The sequence below is a fragment of the Paroedura picta genome, chromosome 5, assembly GCF_049243985.1.
Source record: "Paroedura picta isolate Pp20150507F chromosome 5, Ppicta_v3.0, whole genome shotgun sequence".
Taxonomy (NCBI): Eukaryota; Metazoa; Chordata; class Lepidosauria; order Squamata; family Gekkonidae; genus Paroedura; species Paroedura picta.
Genome location: NC_135373.1, coordinates 19359806 through 19380015, shown reverse-complemented (window position 1 = coordinate 19380015; position 20210 = coordinate 19359806). Strand labels below are relative to the sequence as shown.

At 46.7% G+C, this 20210-nt stretch overlaps 1 protein-coding gene across 1 annotated transcript; it reads left to right on the top strand.

The window, feature by feature from the left end:
• The first annotated feature begins 5314 nt into the window (after positions 1–5314).
• Positions 5315–19093, top strand: LOC143837213 (phospholipase A2 inhibitor and Ly6/PLAUR domain-containing protein-like). The gene is made up of 5 exons (XM_077336806.1): positions 5315–5450; positions 11218–11334; positions 13468–13620; positions 14950–15093; positions 18797–19093. The coding sequence occupies exons 1-5, from the start codon at positions 5396–5398 to the stop codon at positions 18967–18969; spliced, it is 642 nt and encodes a 213-aa protein (XP_077192921.1). The 5' UTR covers positions 5315–5395; the 3' UTR covers positions 18970–19093.
• Positions 19094–20210: the final 1117 nt, after the last annotated feature.

Here is a 20210-nt window from a genome sequence, read left to right as displayed (position 1 = left end):
GCGACCCCATGGACGATGATCCTCCAGGCCTTCCTGTCTTCTGCCATTCCCCGGAGTCCATTTAAGTTTGCACCTACTGCTTCAGTGACTCCATCCAGCCACCTCATTCTCTGTCGTCCCCCTCTTCTTTTGCCCGCAACCGCTCCCAGCATCAGGCTCTTCTCCAGGGAGTCCCTCCTCCTCATGAGGTGGCCAAAGTATTTGAGTTTCTCCTAAATACATAATGTTCTGCAATGTTTTATGTAAACCACCCAGAGCCGTATGGATGGGCGGTATGAATGAATGAATGAATGAATGAATGAATGAATGAATGAATGGATTTTCTTGCTTGCAGTGTTGCAGCGCTTAAAACATTAAAATGAACTGATATATTCTTTGCTAACAAAAACTTCTTCAGTGTAATAAAAATGACAAAGGAAATGTCTCCTCATCAAATGTAAAGGTCCAGAAGGTTTGCGAATAGTAAATTTCCCTCCAAATCAAGGCCAGTAGGGGAACAAAAGGTTGATCATACTTTGAATGGGAGGTACAGAAAGTCATGTTGCACTTCTGTGCAATTGTAAGATATCATGAACCATTAAATAACAGAACTGACACCTTCATATTATCTCTGGACCCATGAGATCCCATAATGTTCTGTGTAAACCGCCCAGAGCTGCAAAGAAATGGGAGGTATAAAGGTAAAGGTAAAGGTATCCCCTGTGCAAGCACCGAGTCATGTCTGACCCTTGGGGTGACGCCCTCTAGCGTTTTCATGGCAGACTCAATACGGGGTGGTTTGCCAGTGCCTTCCCCAGTCATTACCGTTTACCCCCCAGCAAGCTGGGTACTCATTTTACCGACCTCGGAAGGATGGAAGGCTGAGTCAACCTTGAGCCGGCTGCTGGGATTGAACTCCCAGCCTCATGGGCAGAGCTTTCAGACGTCTGCCTTACCACTCTGCACCACAAGAGGCTCTTTATGGGAGGTATAGAAATCTAAATAAATGATTAAAGTAAATAAATAAACCCAACAACTATAGTCTCGTCTCGCACCTAGCATTTCTGGGAAAGATGCTTGAAAGGGCTGATGTGAAACCAACAACATTCTCAGAGGAAGCTTCAAGTCTTAGACCCATCCCAGTCAGTTTTCTGGCCGGGCCATGGAGGAGAAACAATAGTAGTTGCCCTGATGGATGACCTCCATTGCCAGTTGGACCGGGGCAGGTTGGCACTGCTCTTATTTTTAGACCTCAGTAGATTTCGACAGAGTCAATCACGAGCTCCGAGCTCACTGCCGTGCCGGGATTCAGGGGAAGGCCCATCAGGTGGTCCAGAATGCAGCGGCCAGTGTCCTCACAGAAACATCTCAGAGGTCCCACATTCGGCCCATTCTCCACCAACTGTGCTGGTTTCCAGTCAAATTCCGGATCAGACTTAAAGTAACTGCCTCTCTGCCTACACCCCTCAAAGAGCTTCACTACCTCTAAATGCCTGGCAATCCCTGGCCCCAAGGAAGCCCACTTGACCTCAACCAGGGCCAGAGCTTTCTTGTCCTGATCCCCACCTGGTGGAACGAACTCCCAGAGGAGATCAGGTCCCTAATGGATGTAGAACAATTCTGCAGGGCCTGCAAAAGGGAACTCTTCTGCCAGGCATTAAGTTGAGGTCCACCATGCTAAGATCTTAATAAAAAGAGCTAACCACCAGGCCAAAATACATTTGGTCTGTGACCTTTGGTTCTTGTTTGACATTTTATCATTTGACTTTGTATGTGAGGCTATTACTTAGGACTAATTTTGTAAAAGCTTTCTTTGTATTAATGTAGTTCCATGTATTTGAGTTTTTTAAAAACTATGCCAGCCTTTCTCAATTTTTCCCCATTGAGAAGCCCCTGAAACATTCCTTGGGCATCGAATAATTCCAGAAGTAGTACGATCATGCTAAATATGGTTGGGAAGCATAGCAGTGGACATGCCCAACCCAGGTCTCTCCCCTCCCACCAACCCCCCAGGCCCATCATTGGCTATTTTGGAAGGGGTGGGTAAGTCAACATGACTATATAAGGTCATATCAACCAATAAACCCTTCCAGGGCAATCAAGAAACCCCAGGGTTTCATGAAGCCCTGGTTGAGAAAGCCTGATCTTTGCATTGCATTTATACCATTAGGCTGCATATTCATATTTCTTTAACCTTCTTGGTTCTCGATTGCTGGACTACATGGACTACTAGTCTGATCCAACAGGAAGCATCTTATATTCTTCTACCAAGGAGGCCATCAAAGGGAGGTCCGGAAGCAGCGGTGCTCCCTCCATCTTGTTTAGACCCAGCTTTCCTCAAGAACAGTTTCTATAAGAGGAAAGATAGATATAAATCCAGGGTGTGCACTTTCAAGAACCCAAGCTCCCTTTGTCAGATACTTCCAGATGGTAGCTGTGTTGGTCTGAAGCCGCAGAGCAACATTTGAGCCCAGTGGCACCCGTAAGACAAAGAAAGTTTGAGTAGAAGCTTTTGTGTGCATGCACACTTCAAGAGGGTGGCAGGTTACAGTGGATGCACAATAGGGTTGTGAGTGTCCTGCATAGTACACGGGGTTGGACTAGATGACCCTTCCAACTCTATTATTCTCTGATTCTTTAGATACATCTAAATACAATTTCCTCAACCATTACATATAGGTAAAGAGAGAGGGTTTGTGTGTGAGGGTTAATTTCCAAGAAGGGCTAGTTGCATGTATAAGAAACTGGGTGATTATAGCTGCCATAATCCATGACCCCAGATTCACCTCACTTTACATCATGAGACACCACTTAGCTGCCAGAGTTGAAGAACAATGCCTGGAACTTCTGACAGAATAACGTTCCTGACAGGAATGAAGAGCTATAGATGACCCATTTTTCATCCTTGAACCAACCACAAGGCATAATGAATGAGATTCATGAGGGTTTAATAAATGAGTCAAGTCATTTGAACAAATTTACAAAGGCCTTGGCTGTTTCTGCTGCAGGTCATTTGAGAAGATATTGATACAGCAAAAGAATTGGAACAAGTTTAGTGGTATGTCCCGCTCTCTGTCACCCTCTCTGGATTCTTCCGGGGATCACCTGAGAAGGTCTTTGGACACTCACTTCTTCCAAATCCTGACTTTCATTGTTGTGAAAGGGCCTGCCAGGAAGGTCACTTGCTGTACAAAATGCCATTCACTTTCTTTGTGAGATTGTGATCTTCCAGAACCATTCAGGCTATAAAAATCCTGCCCGCACAGACGTGTCCAACCCCTTTGATATTAGATCACGGGGCCGGTTGAACTAGGGTTGCCAGCTCTGGTTTGGGAAATACCTAGAAATTTGGGGAGTGGGGCCGGGAGGGGGTGGGGTTTGGGGCAAGGAGAGACCTCAGTGAGTATAATGCTAAAGAATCCAAACTCCAAAGCAGCCATTTTCTCCAGGGGAACTAATCTCTGTTGTCTGGAGATGAACTATAAGTCCAGGGGAATTCCCAGGTCTCGCCTGGGGACTAATATGGTCTTCTAGTAACAACATCCCATGATATAGTTCAAAGGTGTGTGGTGCAACAGTTTTGCTGAAGTTTAGTGGGTCTGGTCAGTGCATGGATGTTAGACTGCCTGAGAACATCATGTATGTTGCCTTGAGCTCTACAGAAGGAACATGAAATATAAAAGTAACAAATACTTCTTGCAGGAGATACAATTTAGCTCGGGGATCTCAAGCTGCTGACCAGACTGTAAGACAAGGGTCCCCAATGTAGTCCTCTGTTGGGAACCCTGGCTCCCACAAATTCATTTCTGGGCGCTTGCCAAGTGTTTTAGAAAATGGGTATGGCCAGGTGGGACTTTTCCTTAGCAAACTTTGATTTGCCATCAGACTTGGATCAACTGTGCAGATTTTTTAAGAAGTTGCTTTAGTGGCAGCAGGGGGGAAGGGACAGCAGCCATTTTGTGGCTTGCTCCACATCCTACAGGAGCCATTTTGAAGACCAAAGAGGTGGCAGCCATTTTGTGGCTCTCTCCACATCATGCAGGAGCCATTTTGAAGACCAAAGAGGTGGCAGCCATTTTGTGGCTCGCTCCACATCCTGCAAGAGCCATTTTGATGACCAAAGAGGTGGCAGCCATTTTGTGGCTCTCTCCACATCCTGCAGGAGCCATTTTGATGACCAAAGAGGTGGCAGCCATTTTGTGGCTCTCTCCACATCCTGCAGGAGCCATTTTGATGACCAAAGAGGTGGCGTCCATTTTGTGGCTCGCTCCACATCCTGCAGGCACCGTTTTGTGCCTGTAACAAACTACCTGGTGTCAGAATTCCAAAAGGCTCAGGACTCCTGCTGTGGGGTTTGCAAATTCCAACCACAAATATTCTAGATCTCCTTTGGGGGATTTGTATATCCAGTTTGCATTAACACTTGGCCAAAGTTCATCCTTGAAAAGACCTCCCGATCTTGTATGGAAGAACCAATAGATGGTTTGTTGCCATCATTGTTCCTAAGCACACTCCGTCCCCCGTTAAGAACTCCATTTCACAAAGAAATTGCCAGCAAGCCATTGGAATAGCTCCAGTTCGGGTTCCTAACAATGGGCTCAGTGTTACACTAGAGTACACGAGTTTTGCTGTCCCTGATCTACTTTCTACACAGTAAAGCCCCTCAAGAAGCTGGTCCCTTTTAGGGACTTGCACCCATGTGCTGTGACTTTAACGATACGTCTCCCACAAACTTCACAGCATCCAAACCAAGCCAGGATGGAGTGCCTCATTAGCTCAGCACATAGAAGATTCATACTCCTGCTCTGCTGGAATTATGGAGAGAAGTCATGCAGGGGTGGCCAAACTGTGGCTCTCTAGATGTCCGTGGACACGAGCCCCTAACAGCGTGTTCTGGCAAGGGCTCGTGGGAATTGTAGTCCATGGACATCTGGAGAGCCACAGTTTTGGCCACCTGTCATAGGGGTTTAATCCCACCCCAAACCCTATTAGTAGTGACCATTCTTCAGCAGGCCTTTTCAGGGGTGGGTGGGTGGGTGGGTTGCAACCTGGCTTTCAGGAATATTGAGTTTCCACATGTTGAAACTCAAGGCGCTCAGATTCCTTGCCAAAAGCAGACAAGGTCGGGGCGGAAGGGAGGAATAAAAGCAGTTGCGCTTGCTTGCCCCTGGGAGAGAGAACTGGCCGGTTACACAAAGGGACTCCTTGAGGCGATCAATAGACAAAGAGAATGGACTCTCAAGGAAGCCAGAGGGCTGTCCAGGAGTTTAAGTGCCTCTCATCTGAAGTCACAAACCCGACGCCAAACTCCTGTTTGCTCACCCGCCCTTATATAACTGCATCAGCTTATATATTCCTGGTCCGCTTATTGTCCCAGAGGTGAGGGCTCTCTGCAGCTACCCTGCTGCCAGCCATCATGGGGAAGACCCTGGCCAGCCTCAGCCTCCTCCTTGCCACTGTCGTGGCCAGAGGTGAGTCCCGAATGAATATCTGTGGGCAATACCATTTCTGCTATATGTAGGGAAGAAATTAGGGTTCAGGACAAGACTTATGTATATGAAGGACTGTCTTCTCTCGTACATTCCTGCCCAGGGATTAAGAGGACAGGGAGAGGTCCTCCTGACCATCCCACAAACCAAAAACACTCAACTGGTGTGTGCATAAGACAGAGCCTTTTCAGTGGTAGCTCCAGGATTATGAAGGCGCACACAGCCCCCTGTCTTTCAGTCTTCAGGAGGAAGTTGAAGACAGTTTTAAGACTGCATTTGTTTAGTTTTATCAACTGTGCCAACTAAATTGATGTTTTTTTTAAAGAAATATTGTTGTATGACACCTTGAGCTTTACAAGCTATAAAGGTGGCAAGTAAGTGTTTGAAATAAGTACTTTAGTCACATTCCTTATAGTGAACACCTCTGCTCTTGCCAAGCCAATTCAGTTGAGTCAAAGGCCCAGGTCGTCCTTTATTGCCCTATGATGGCCAAATTGTGGCTCTCCAGATGTCTGTGGATTATAATTCCCATGAGAATTGTAGTCCATGGACATCTGGAGAGCCACAGTTTGGCCACCCCTGCCCGAATGAAATGTCTTACTCTATTGCTTAAAACAAAACTTTGCACTCTAATGGGTTATTAACCCACTCTCTCCTGGAAGATAAAGATCCTCAAATTTCAGCAGCTATAGCTCACTTTCTGTGTAAAGCTTTTTATCCTTATGGTATGGATTAGCTATTTGCATCTGATTTGTGCTGAACCACCTTTCTTAATTTTGTGTTTAAGTCATTAAAGGTATTTTGAGTTTTGAAATCAGTTCTGCAAGGTAGAATGGCGGCTAAACTGGCAGTCTTCAAGCAAAGGTTGGATGCACACTTTTCTTGGATGCTTTAGGATGCTTAGGGCTGATCCTGCGTAGAGAAGGGGGTTGGACTAGATGGCCTGTGTGGCCCCTTCCAACTCTATGATTCTATGATTCTAATAAAGTGTTTTGAAGAAATGCTTTCTGGTTGGGATTGGGATTCCCAGGTGACATTGCACATCTTCAGACACTGCAGGGTGATTGTATATAACAATCATTCTCAACTGGATTGTCTTGTATGGACCATCCCATCTAGTTGTAAATTATTATACTACTATAATACAAGTGCAATAAACATGCAAAGAGGGGTGATGAGCCAAGCTACTTAAAAGAATAAAATAGTTTTTATTAAGAAGAGAAACAAACTTTGTACAGAAAGAGGGAAGAGAGAGAGGGACTTAACTGTCCGACTGTGTTCTTCATTCATTCTGTTCCGTCTTGTTGGCAAGCAGGAAGTATGCTCAGAGAGGCAGGAAGTCTCCAAATGAGCCAATCAGGACACTGGAGACTATTAAAAATATATCAGGAAGTTCCTAATCTAACTATGCTAAATACATATCTCCTCCAATGTCTCTTGGAGGATATTCTTCATACGTTTTTGGATCATGCACACTTAAGATTTTGCATATACCAACAAGATCAAAGGTTGTACAGATGCACTGTGCAGGGCTCGTGAACGTCAGGGAATGCTAACCTTGTCATGGATACCAGAGATTGTTTGTGAGGCTGTTGGCTCAGGTACATATGAGGGATGACACAGCCTTTCGCATCCTTCTGTCCATCACGCTGTTACTCTACTCCAAGGTGACAGATGTAACTCTCCCATTTATCCCCCTAAGAACCCCACGAGGTAAATTATCTGAAAGTGATTGGCCTATGAACATACAGAAACCCCACTTACTGTCTTTATGGTCCTGAGTCAAAATCCTAAGCATTACAGTAAACAGGCTTGTTGGTTTGCTTCAAATATTCCCATTTCAATAGTGTGAAAAACAAACCCGGGAGCCTCATTTTCCCCACTGCTCATTGTTTCAAGCCATTTTCCCCCTTTAGAAAAAGGTGTCCCTTTTGTTGGTTCTGTTGCATCTATTATGGGCCATGCAGTGTAAAATTTACAAGACCACAACAATGATAGCTAAGCAGCAAGAGTACATGTTTGCAAGCATGGAGAGAAAGCCAATTGGTGCATTCTCTGAAGTCTGCATCAGTGCAGCTCATTTTAAAGACTTTCATACGTCATCATGAGGTATCCTGAAGCTCACTCCCTCACTGTTCCTTTGACCAATCAGGTTGACGACAAAGGGCGTACAATCTGACCTATCACGGATGGCTATATATCTTATTACAATTTTCTCTCTCTTTGTTTCAAAGAGTACATTTCTTTATGAGAGATACTACATTCAGGAGTTATCTACTTTTGACAAATTCAAGGTTACTTTGAGAGACAAAGAAACAACTCTATACACATAGTGCCACAGCAGCCAGCAATGAACTCAAAATACGTTCTGCCTGACCTAAAAATAAACCATAGACAAACTGTAGCTAAAGTGTGTGTAAGACTCAATTGTATTCCACAAATCTATATAATCCATATCACATCCCCATGCACTGGCACTCTGCATAGTGGGAGAAGGAGCAGTGCATGATGTTTTGTCACTTCATGCCAGAGTCTATTAACAGAATCTCAGATTGTCAGTCAGTCAGTGCCTTCCCTCCTAGCTAGTTTGGTGTGAGAACCAGTTTGGTGTAGGGGTTAGGAGTGTGGACAATCTGGGGAGCTGAGTTTGATTCCACGCTCCCCCATATGCAGCCAGCTGGGTGACCTTGGGCTCGCCAGGGCACTGTTAAAACTGTTCTGACCGAGGAGGAATATCAGGGCTCTCTCAGCCTCACCCACCTCACAGGGTGTCTGTTGTGGGGAGAGGAAAGGGAAGGCGACTGTAAGCCACTTTGAGCCTCCTTCGGGTAGGGAAAAGCGGCATATAAGAACCAACTCTTCTTCTTCTTCTTCTTCTTCTTCTTCTTCTTCTTCTTCTTCTTCTTCTTCTTCTTCTTCTATGTACTGGTGTGTTTGAGACAGAGTCAGTGTCTCAATAAGTTCGTGTGGAAAAAAAAAGTGTGCTATGAACAAAGTTTACCTCAGTAAGAACAAATGAGATGGAATCTATGTCTGTTATTAAAATTTAACCGAGAAGGAAAAAGCCCGTCAGCTGTACAAGAACTGTTCTTCGTGTTTGTTAACTGTGAATATAAGTCACTAAACACGATTAACCATTACTCTGAGATATCAGAATGATTATTTCAAGAAAAAGAATAACTGCCCAAGTGAAAAAGCAAGCTGATATCACAGTAATGTCTCAAAACAAAACTTTCCTGCTTACACCGCTGGACGGCCACATAGATTTATTCTTATATTCAACAAGGATATTGGTTTCAGTCATGAACCCAGCCACAAATTCAGTTTTTACACCTTTCCCAGCAATTGAGTGTCAGTTGCATACAAACAGCAAATGAGGCCAAAGAATTCTTCATAACAGCAGGCAAAATCCAGAAGATGGGAACTGAGGACGATGGCAAACTAAAGAATCAGAACCAAGACATCCAGCATGGCATAGTGTTTGGGGTAGGCTTTCTTGAAGATCCTGGAAGGGTTTGCTGAATGGGTGGGAGTTAAATTAATTTTTAATATGAGCTTGGTGTAGTGGTTAGTAGTGCCGACTTCGAATCTGGCAAGTGGGTATGATTTCTCAGTCCTCCACTTGGAGCCAGCTGGGTGACCTTGGGCTTGCCACAGCTCTGATAAAGCTGTTCTGACCGAGCAGGAATATCAGGGCTCTCTCAGCCTCACCCACCTCACAGGGTGTCTGTTGTGGGGAGAGGAAAGGGAAGGGGATTGTAAGCCGCTTTGAGACTCCTTTGGGTAGAGAGAAGTGGCATATAACAGGGGTAGTCAACCTGTAGTCCTCCAGATGTCCATGGACTACAATTCCTATGAGCCCCTGCCAGCAAATGCTGGCAGGGGCTCATGGGAATTGTAGTTCATGGACATCTGGAGGACCACAGGTTGACTACCCCTGGCATATAAGATCCAGCTCTTCTTCTTCTAAATTTGTTAAGCATTTCCTGTCACCTTCAGTCTGATCATTTTGACAGATGTTGGGCGTTGAACCCATGGCCATGAAAAGTGGATGCTCTGCCACAGAGCCACCCCATAGGATTGCTGACATCCAGGTGGAACACTGGAACAAGAGCTGCACACGTGAATATTTTCTTGTCCTTTCCAACATTATTTACAGGTGGAAAGCTTGCCAAAGCTTTCTCCGGCTCAATAAACATTATTGCATTATGATTTTCTTCCCATTTAATGTTGATCAAAGTCGTGGGAGGCTGTGGTTTGCGGATAAAGTCTACCTTTCCTAAGGCTTCATCCACAACCACAGCCTTCCACATGATCAACATTAAATTGGAACTTAACGTTCTATTTTTCAGAGCATCTTGTGTTAGATTTGCAGTTCTTTTGGAAGACTGTTATAACCAATGTGAAAGGATTACTTGTCACCAAACGAAATTACGATGCAAAAGTGTTTACTGAACCGGAGAACACTCTGCCAAGTCTTCTACTTGTAAATAAAGTTGTAAAGGAGAAGAAGATGTTCACTTGGTGCAGCTCTTTGTTCCAGTTTATTCTAATACTGTGTCACCTTTGCACTGGACGGTCTTTGTTTGACATCCTGGTAGAACCTGGATATCCCTCAGTGTTACAACTGAACTCCAGGCCCCAGAAATAATTTCCCCTGGCAACAATGGCTGCTTTTGAAGGTGGATTCTGGGGGCCATTCCGCACCAGGATCTATATAGCAAATTGGTTGCGGAATGCAAAAACGCCATTTTAAATAATGGAATTCGTCGTTATGCATGCCTGCCTTTGTAGTGGAATCCAGTTGCGTTTCTATCGTTTCCCACAGGTTTCCAGTCTCGGCAAAAATCGCTAGCCAGGAAGTGATATTGCCGAGCTGTGTCCCGCCCCTGGCCGTCAAGCAGCCAATGGGCGGCCGTTATCATGCTCCCAAAAAGCCCCTTTCCCTTTAAGGAAGGTTTAAAAGAAAAAAGAAAACACACGTTGCAACGCATCTGCGTTGATTCGTTGCAACCGAGAGACCCATCTAGCTAGCAGGTGGTGTTTGAGCTGCCGTTTCATCGTTGCCATGCTCCCCCGAGTGAAACCCCCCCCCCTCACAGACGCGATTTTTGGCCGAAAATAGAGTGAAAAATAAAGGGAAAATAAACCAGCAAACAGGGCTGTGTGTTGCTTGGTGCTTGGTGACTTAAAACAGCTCTGTGGAGGGACTGCAGCCAGGGAAGCCTCGCTGCGTAAACGAAGGCTCGCCGGTGCGTTGATCTCCGCTTGCTCCGAGAAAAAAAAATGGTGATCGCTTCGCCGGAAGATCAGAGGAGAGAGCTAGGGGGAGGGACTTTGCAGAAACCGCAACAATGGTAACGCACGGCACTTTCCCGCTAGTGTTGCAGATTGGTTGCAAGAGTGTAGCGCTTTCCGGAGGGTGAATCCACTTTTGGGGATTTCCCTGAAAGCGCTACAAAGAAGTGCTTATTGCGGATCGGTTTCAGGAGTGTTGCAGATTGTCAACGACGTTGTGCATAACAGTAAAACAGTAGCGATTTCAATTTTCAACCATTGTGCAATTTTGAACGAGTGCAGGATGGCCCTGGGTCATTAGACTCCACTGAGTCCCTCCCCATTCACCAACCCTGCCTTGCCCAGACTCCACTCCTAAATCTTAAGGACTTTCCCAGCCTGGAGTTGGCAAACCTAGCAGTAACTATATAAAGCCCCTCCCCTTACTTTGCTCTCTTTTTTACTTTCCCAGGATCCTGCTTGACCTGTGAAACTTGCATCAGCCCCGGGGAGGGTTGCAACGGCTTGGCCCATCCCTGCAGCCCAAATGAAGACACCTGCCTCACCCTCATCGGGGAGAACTCTTTGGGTAAGACCCCCCCCCCCAAAAAGGCACCAATAGCACATCCCATTTCAGCCCAGCTGGTGGAGCACAAGAACTCTTTCTATTGACCACAGGCTTTTTAGATCCATGGGTTTCCCTCTCCGGGTTCAGAGCCTTCTGTGGGGATGTGGTATTTCCCATACACTAAGGACTCAGTATCTCATGCCAAAAGAAAATGCCATCATCTCCCTGGACCAGCCTTTTCAATCTTTTGACTGTGGAGGGGCCCCTGAAATAATTTTTCAAACTTCAAGGAGCCCTGGAAGTGATGTCAGCTGGCCATGCCCCCCGCCACCTCCCCCCCAGAAGTGACATCTCTACCCATACCCTTAGCCCTTGTTTTGCTCCATCCCCCTGCCTTTACTACTACTACTTTACTACTACTACTACTTTACTACTACTATGGCAACTCTATCTCATATGGGCTAGAAAGAACAGTAGGAGCTGAGAAGACAGCCCAGACTCCCCCCCCTATTTTGCCACTTCCGAACTCCCATGGATCCCCTTCAGAGCTCCCGCAGACCCCCAGGAGTCCCTGGTTCGGAATACCTGTCCTAGACTAATCAAGAACCAATGGGATGAAATTAATTCAAAAGAAATTCCGTCTAAACATCTGGAAGAAGTTCCTGGTAGTTAGAACGGTTTCTCAGTGGAACAGGCTTCCTCGGGAGGTGGTGGGTTCTCCATCTTTGGAAATTTTAAAACAGAAGCTGGATAGCCATCTGATGGAGAGGCTGATCCTGCGCAGGCTCAAGGGAATAGCAGGTTACCGTGGATGAGCAATAGGGATGTGAGTGCAGGGGGTTGGACTAGATGACCCAAGAGGTCCCAACTCTACGATTCTATGATTCTAAGATGAGTAGCAGTGTTAGTATGTACCAGCAGAAAAGAGCAAGAGTCCAGATGAGCATCTTCAAGACTAACAAAATCTTTTGGTAGGGGTAGAGCTTTCGGGAGTCATTGTTGAAGAAGTGAGCAGTGACTCACAAAAGCAACTATCTTGCCACAAATTTTGGTGCTCCAGAAGTCTTGCTCATTTCCCCAGACTGTCTCTCCGCCCCATTGTGTTTGCAGTGTAAGTGTGCTGCCAACAATTGCATGAAAATCTTTGTTTCCTTTATATTGTGCCTTTCGTCCAGTCCAGGGCACCAAGGCAGCAACCTCAAGATAATGGCTGAAGATATTCTGTTTATCATTTATTTATTTACTATCTTCAAAGCCCGTTGAAAGGGTCCCCTCCCCTGGCCCCTGGCCAGGCAGCTTAAGGTGGCTTTGGGCTGCAGCTCTCAGCCGGATCAAGTGGGGTGGACAGAGGCTGGCCAGCTCGTTAGCAGGGCTGGGACAGAGCTTCTTAGCAGGCAGTCAGCAGGCTGGGAGGCCCTTGTTAGAAGGCCCTGCTCAGCAGACCAGGAGGCCCTTGTTAGCAAGCCCTCCACCATGACCCTTTGCCCCTCTCCCCTTACCTGCTGCTGGCTCCAGGCACTGAGGCACGTCTGAGAGCAAAGAGGCTAGAGTCCAGGGATTGAGGGTGGGAGCTGCAGGGGCAGGGCCAATCAGGGTGCAGCCAGCTGCACCCTGATTGACCCTATTCCAACTTGGACAGCCAGACATGTTCCACCCCCCAGGCTGTTTCACAAATATATAGAGGAACAACAATGGATAAGGATAACATTTGTAACCGCCCCTCACTGAGTATCAGGGTGGTTCACATGAAACGTAGAGGAACAATACATCAAACAGCTATTATATCAGACAGAACTGAAACAGGCACCAAGAAAAATCATGTATGCAGAAGCCCCCCCTCCTGGATTCAGCCTCTTCCCTCCCTTTCCCTGTCACCTTCTCATCAGTTCTGTGTTGTTGAAGAACACTGCGAAGAACCGGATACATCAATCTAACTAAGAAATATCAACTGCAGCAGCAGTGCAATCCACCCCCTTCAATAATCGTTCTTTAATGGAGTGAAGGGCTTACTAGACTCTGGAAGCTCAGTTGATGTTGTTTACCTGTATTTCAGTAAGGCTTTTCACAAGGTACCCCTAGATCAGGGATAGTCAACCTGTGGTCGTCCAGATGTCCATGGACTACAATTCCCATGAGCCCCTTTGTGTTCTTCAGGGGAAGGCGAAACCACTGAAACCCTCAAGACTTGCATCGCTGCTTCCGACTGCTACGCGGGCTCCATCAGCATCGCCACGGGGGCTGGAGTCCACATTCGGAGCATTTCCAGATGTTGCCAGGATGACCTCTGCAACCAGTGGGCCATAAACTGTACGGAAAAATCCGGGAGTCCCTACCACTGTCTGGCTGGTCCATCTGTACCCCTGCTCAGTGCAGCACCAGTATAGTGTTGTGTTTAAGAGCAGCAGCCTTTCATCTGGGGAACTGGGTTTAATTCCGCCCCCCCCTTCACATGCAGACAGCTGGGTGTCCTTGGGCCAGTTATCATTCTCTTAGAGCTCTCTGAGCCCCACTGACCTCACCGTGTCTGTTGTGCAGAGAGGAAGGGAAGGAGATCATAAGTCGCATTGAGTCTCTTTTGGGTAGTGAAAAGCAGGGTACAAAAACCCAGCTCTTCTCTTTTCTCTGGACACTTCTCACTCCCTAGCTTGACAGGTTTCATTTTAGGGTTGCCAGCTGAATTTGCAACAGATATCCAGACTACACAAATCAGTTATTTATCGGTGGTTTATGTAAAGCATTTGTGGCACTTCTGGAGAAACTGGCTGCTTTTGCGCCCTAAACCCCACTTTCCCAGACTCTACCTGCAAACTTTCAGGTATTTCCAAACCAGAGTTTGCAGCCCTACCCATTCCTTGTCACAGAGGGTTTAAACTGACCCTGGGTGATTTTGTTCAACAGGATCCTCATTGTTTCAGGTTTGGTTTTTATTTTGCAGCCAAGGCTGCCTGGACTGCTGGCATGGTGGGCAGTTCAAGGATGAGCTTCCGTAATGGGTTGCCTCTAGCAAATAGTGGGTCACACGTGAGGGAAGTGCATCCCTGTGGGATCAACATGTGTGCAGGAGTCATCGCTGATCTGTCACATATAGGCTCTGAGCATCAACAGGAGAAGGGAGAAGTGGAGGGATGCCAGCCTCCAGGTGGGATCTGGGAATCTCCTGGAATTACAGCTCATCTCCAGACAGCAGAGCTCAGTTCCTCTGGAGAAAATGAATGCTCTGGAGAGCGGCCTCTGTGGCCTAGTACCCCAATCAGGTCCCTGTCCTCCCAGGCTCTGTCCCCAAATCTCCAGGAGTATCCCAACCTGGCCATCCTATTTCACCCCCCACTAGTAGCTGGAGGAGACCTGGCCATTCTGTGTTCTGCGGGTTTGCTTGATCCTGTGTCCTGATCTGGTTTCACTGAGATACACTGTACAATTAATTCCAGAAGTTGTGTATGCACCCCTCATTGCCTCTTTTGATCTCTTCAGTTAATTGGCATCCCTCCCCCTTCCCATGTCCCGGCAACTAGATCACACAGAGATGCAGCAGGCAGCATCCCTGGTGGGTGGGCCCGTTGGCCTTACAGGCAGGTGTAATCGTTGATGAAATTTGTTCCTTGTTTGGGAATTTACTATGTGGATCTTCTTCTCCAGTGCCGCCAATGAATGTCAACCCCAATGGCCTGGGGTGCCCCGTCTGTTTTGCCTTTGAGTCTAACCACTGTGAAGGGAACGAGACCCTGGCCTGCACAGGAGTGGACAATCACTGTGTCTCTGTGTCAGGGACAGTCAACATAGGTAAGCCTCATTTGTTTGCCTGGTTGGTTCCTGGAGGCCTCGAGGAGGAGGGCTGCCCTGCCACTTTCCCAACCAGACATGCTGTCCTAACTGAGCCTCGAAACAAAAACCTCAGGCACTGACTTCCCTCACCACTTCTGCTCCCCAAGAGAACCGAAGAATATGGAATTTTAGCTCCAGATCTCTTCACTGGTACCCAAAATTGATCTGGTTCTTTGGGGCTTGGCACAGTAACTGTTCTGGTTCAGTTCTGACAGTGTGAGAAACTCTGGTCTAATTAAATCAATAGTGGTTAATCTGTTTGTCTGAATGCAGGCCACTGCATTCATTGTTGTTGTTAGTCGGGGTCCATCAAACCAGGATCTGAAGCCAGAATATGAAGTTGGCTTCATTAGATGCATCATTAGATGCCAAGAGATTGGGTGAGTGGGGAAGAGGGCAGTGCATAGGGAGGATGGAGTTTGGGGAAGATGTGATGTCACTTCTGGTGATGTTCTAGGCTACCGCACTGAGCTTCTGTGGTTTACCACAGAGACTAGGATAAAGTCCTAGAGTGTCACTATATGAAAGGTATTTTTCTACCGTTGCTCAAGTTCTTGAATAAAGAAAATGAGGTTGGGTGCTACTCAAGGCTGGTAAATGGAAGGACAACCCACAGTTTGTTTTAACTAGGGTCTTGTGTAATATACACACACAGACATTTGACTTAATTTTGCTTTGTCTCCTAGACATCACTGGGGTCTACAGAAAACAAGCAATGAAGCCAACCTTTTCAGGGAGCAAAATCAAGGATTTCAGTGGTCACCTGGGAGCCAAAACCTGGCTTCACAAACTGACCATAGTTCAAATAAACCAGGGGTTAGTGTGATGTCTGAACTGAGTTACTAGGAACTCTTGTTTCTTAAAAAGGGGGTTGGCCCCTGTGCAGATGAGGAAACCTGCACGGTGGGGCAGGGATAGATGTGTGCACAGACGAGATCCAGCAGGTAGAGAGTGTGTAACCTATTCAGTTTAAATAACAATATTAAAAGTAGTTTCTTTTTATTTAAAAAAGGAGAGTTCATATCTATGACAGTGTGATCCCACCTTGTGACACTTGTATTGATGGAAATAGCTATAACTCAACTTCAACAAATATCATATTTGGAACAATAATTAAACATATCCAACAGCAACCAAAAGATAACAATTCAGGCCTGTTGTATTTGGGTAGACCAGGGCCTTAGTCTATTCTGACTTCTGTCTAGGCAGTTCCTTGAAGGAGCACCAATGTGCAGCTGTGCTGTGTTGGAAGATCTTCTGTTCTGCACAGAAGTCTTTAGTATCATTTTGTTCTCCAGGTGGAAAGCATCAGGATACAATTGGCAGCAGGATTCCTTACCTAAAATGTTAATATAGTATTTAAAAAAAAGAGTACTTCTGTGGAGAGACAAGTAATGTCCCAACGCATTTCACCAAAAGGCTTTATTGAGGGACATTCGATCTTAAAAAATAATAATTCTTATCTCTGGTTTTCGTTTGAGACTCTTTGTTAAGAGATTATTTCTCAGTATTGAAGCTCCTATTGTAAACTGACCATCTGTCCCAACTTCCGCAGAACACTCCCGCCTTTGAGGGCATTGTCCCGCGTCCTGTCCAGGTCTTCAAAAGTCCCGCTAGCCACGGTTAGTGGCCAGCAGCTAGTCTCACCACGGCGCGGCTCTGCACAGCTCTGCCTGGCCCCAACCACCCTAATTTCGCCTTTGCAAGGGCCGCCACATTGTGAGGCGAGGTCCGCGGCGATGGAGCAGCCAGCCTGGCCCAGGCGGGAAACCGACGGGCTCGCAGGAGACAAAGGAAGGGGCTGGCGCTTTTGCTTTCGGCAGCCTGCCTGCCTGCCTGCCTGCGCCCGGAAACTCGGCCAGGGAATGGTCTTGCGGCGGGGGGAAAGAGCTAAGGGGAAAGGGCTCTTGCCGGGGCGGGGGAAGTTCGGCACAAAGTCCTGCTTTTCCTGTGAGTGTGACAGGATGAGACCTGTGCGCTCAGGAGGTGCGTGCACCAAATGGATCCTTGCAAGTGGCGACAGTGAGCCCAGTCGGAGGAAGGGAGGGAGGAGGCTCAGCTGGGCCCAGGTCACCGGGCTGGCCCCCTTCCAGGATGGTGTCCCACTTTACCTTTTTAAAGATCAGGTCCCCTTATCCTATTGACATAACGAGTATGTATTCATGACATTAGTCCTATGTATTTCTGTGGAGCATTCATTAATTATGCTTTGAATTTCTTTGGAAATGTTTAAACAGAGGCTGGATAGCCATCTAACGGAGAGGCTGATTCTGTGAAAAGGGGCTGGCAGGTTACATCGGATGAGTGATAGGGATGTAAGTGTCCTGCATGGTGCAGGGGGTTGGACTAGATGACCCATGGGGTCCCTTCCAACTCTATGATTCTATGAAATAACCAATAACTGTACTTTTATATATTTTTTAAAAATTAAATGTCCCTTGAGAAGAAGTCTACTTCTTATATTGTTATAATTGTTAAGCCTGACTGGTATCTGAGTGCCCTATTGATCTACTGTTTGATTCTTCACTGGGTCCTGCCCCCACTATTTTAGTTCTGCATCTGAGGGGAGAAGGCTTCTCCTTACAGCTTCAGGCCTCCAATCCTTCTGGGGAAATTGCGCCTTTTCTTCCTTATAAGGAATACCTCAGCTCCATACCTCCCTCTAGTGGACTCGGGGTTACAAGTGCTGGGAAACTGTTCAGAGGAGGGAAAGTGGAGGAGGAAGGCGAACTAAGCCTGTGCAGCCCACAGCATTTAGGGCACGGACATGTGCAGAGCCACAATCTGGCCACCCCTGACTTAGGGGATCCTGGTGGGGAGCCCAGTTGCCTTTCCCATAATTCCTCTTGGCTCCCCACCATAAGAGAAAAACAGCAATAGTTCAAGCAAGCCACCTCACACAAACACAGGCTGGGGTTAAAGACGAGTCCGGTCCAGTTGGAGGGGAACTCCCTTAAGGTTTTCCTGCACTGGGTTGGGAAATACCTGGAGACTTTAAGGGGTAGAGCCAGCAGGAGTGTGTGTGGGGGAGGTATTTATTTTTATTTGTTTTCAGACCTTTAGGCCACCCTTCCCTGAGGGCTCAAGAGAAGGGACCTCGGTGGGGTCCAGTGCCACACAGTTCCCCCTTCAAAGCAGCCATTTTCTCCAGGGGGACTTGATCTCTTTAGTCTGGAGATGAGCTGTAATTCCAAGGGATCCCTAGGTCCCACCTGGAGGCTGACATCCCTGTGTCTATGGAGAACCTGAGGATTTCTTCGAATTATAACCAATCTCCAGATGACAGAGATCAGTTCCCCTGGAGAACATGGCAGCTTTAAAAAGTAGCTACCATGGCATGCTCAACTGAGGTCTCTCCCCTTTGCAAACCCTACCTTCCCCAAACTCCACCTGTAAATCTCCAGAAATTTCTCAAACTGGAGTTGGCAACCAGTGTGGTGTAGTAGTTGAGAGCAGCAGCTTCTAATCTGGCAAGCTGGGCTTGATTCCCCATTCCTTCAAATTCAGCCAGCTGGGGGAACTTGGGCTCATCACAGCCCTCATAGAGTGTCTGTTGTGAGGAGAAGAAGGGAAGGTCATTGTAAGCCGCTTCGAGACTCCTTCAGGCAGTGAAAAGCCATCTTCTTCTATTCACTGACCGTCTCCATTTGTCTTTCTGCAGCTGGTCAGCTCTCCCCTTTTGCAGCAAGGGGTTGCGGCACAGCCACAGCCTGCTCTTTGCCCCTGGGGGCGGGGCTTTACTCTGCAGGCATTGTTTTCACCCTCGACAAGGTGATGTGCAACCCAGCACCGAACACCAGCAGCGGCCATGGGAAGAAGCTGTCTCAAGGATGAAGGCCCTGAATGGCACTTGGCTCTGCCCTTCCAGAAACCTCCTGACCCTCTTCCCTTTACTCATTCTTTCTCACTTTCGGTGCCATACTTTGTCATGCAAGTAGATCTCTTGAATAAAATAGCATGGAGGAAAAAAAGGGTGCTCAGCATGTCTCCTGTTCTATTGCCAGCTGTAGGGCAGCCTCCACCTTCAGTTCCCTATTTAACCAGACAAGGACAAAAAGCTTGCTTCCTTTCGCATAGGCCCTGAGTGCAGGTCCCTGATATCACAACCCGTTTGGGGCATTTATGGAGGGGGGGTGTGGAATCTAGGCTTGGCCCAAAATAGTTCCTCCAGAAAAATAAATTTACAGAGTTGCAGAACGTATTAGTTACCTTTTGTGGATTAGTCACACAGGATTAGACTCACAGCACTTTGGGTTTAAAAGGAATAATCTTTACTAGGAAAGATTATACACAAGTATATTCATTTGATTCAATCTCCTCATTTAAGCAGTGTACAAAAACTTAAGAGAGTTATTGCAAAAGAAACGAACTGCAACCCAGTTTGGCTGGCTTGTGTGCAGGACTGCATACCAAACATGAGCAGATGGCGAGCTCAGGGACTAATGGAGGCAAAGATCCTATTTTTCCTGGAGAGCAGGAAGTGGGTGGTGGCTCCAGTTTAAACAAAGGAACTTCGGACCAACGTAGAGTGTAAAATTCCAAGCATTTGTCCAGGAAAGTGGCTGTTATCCCAGCAGTGACCACTCAGCGTCTCTAGTGAGCACATAAGTACATTTTATCAGCTTAACAACTCTCCAAGGTTGACTTCACCAAATTACCCGCTGATTGCAATTCCAACAGCATTACCATGTAGTACAAAGCACAGGACTGGCACATACGATGGCCATCTGGCCAGTTTTTGACATGGCTGGATTTTTCCCTCTTCTGACCAGTTGCAAGGAGATAATTTTTGTTTCACGTGGAAGGAACATGGTTGAGGCCACTTTCCAATTATATTCTGCCTTTAAAGACAAAGGAATTTCCCAAAAGCAACATTAATGTTGCCTTTGGATGCCCTTTCCTCTTCTTTATTCCTCCTGGTATTTTCTTAACTAAAGAAAGGAGGATGAACAAGGGCAAAATTAGTTAATGCAGTGAGGCACTACCCTTTACAAGGGAGCACGTTGTAATGCAGTAAACGACCAGCAGAAAAACAGCCAGAAATGCTCATTTCTGTGATATTATAAAATCATGAA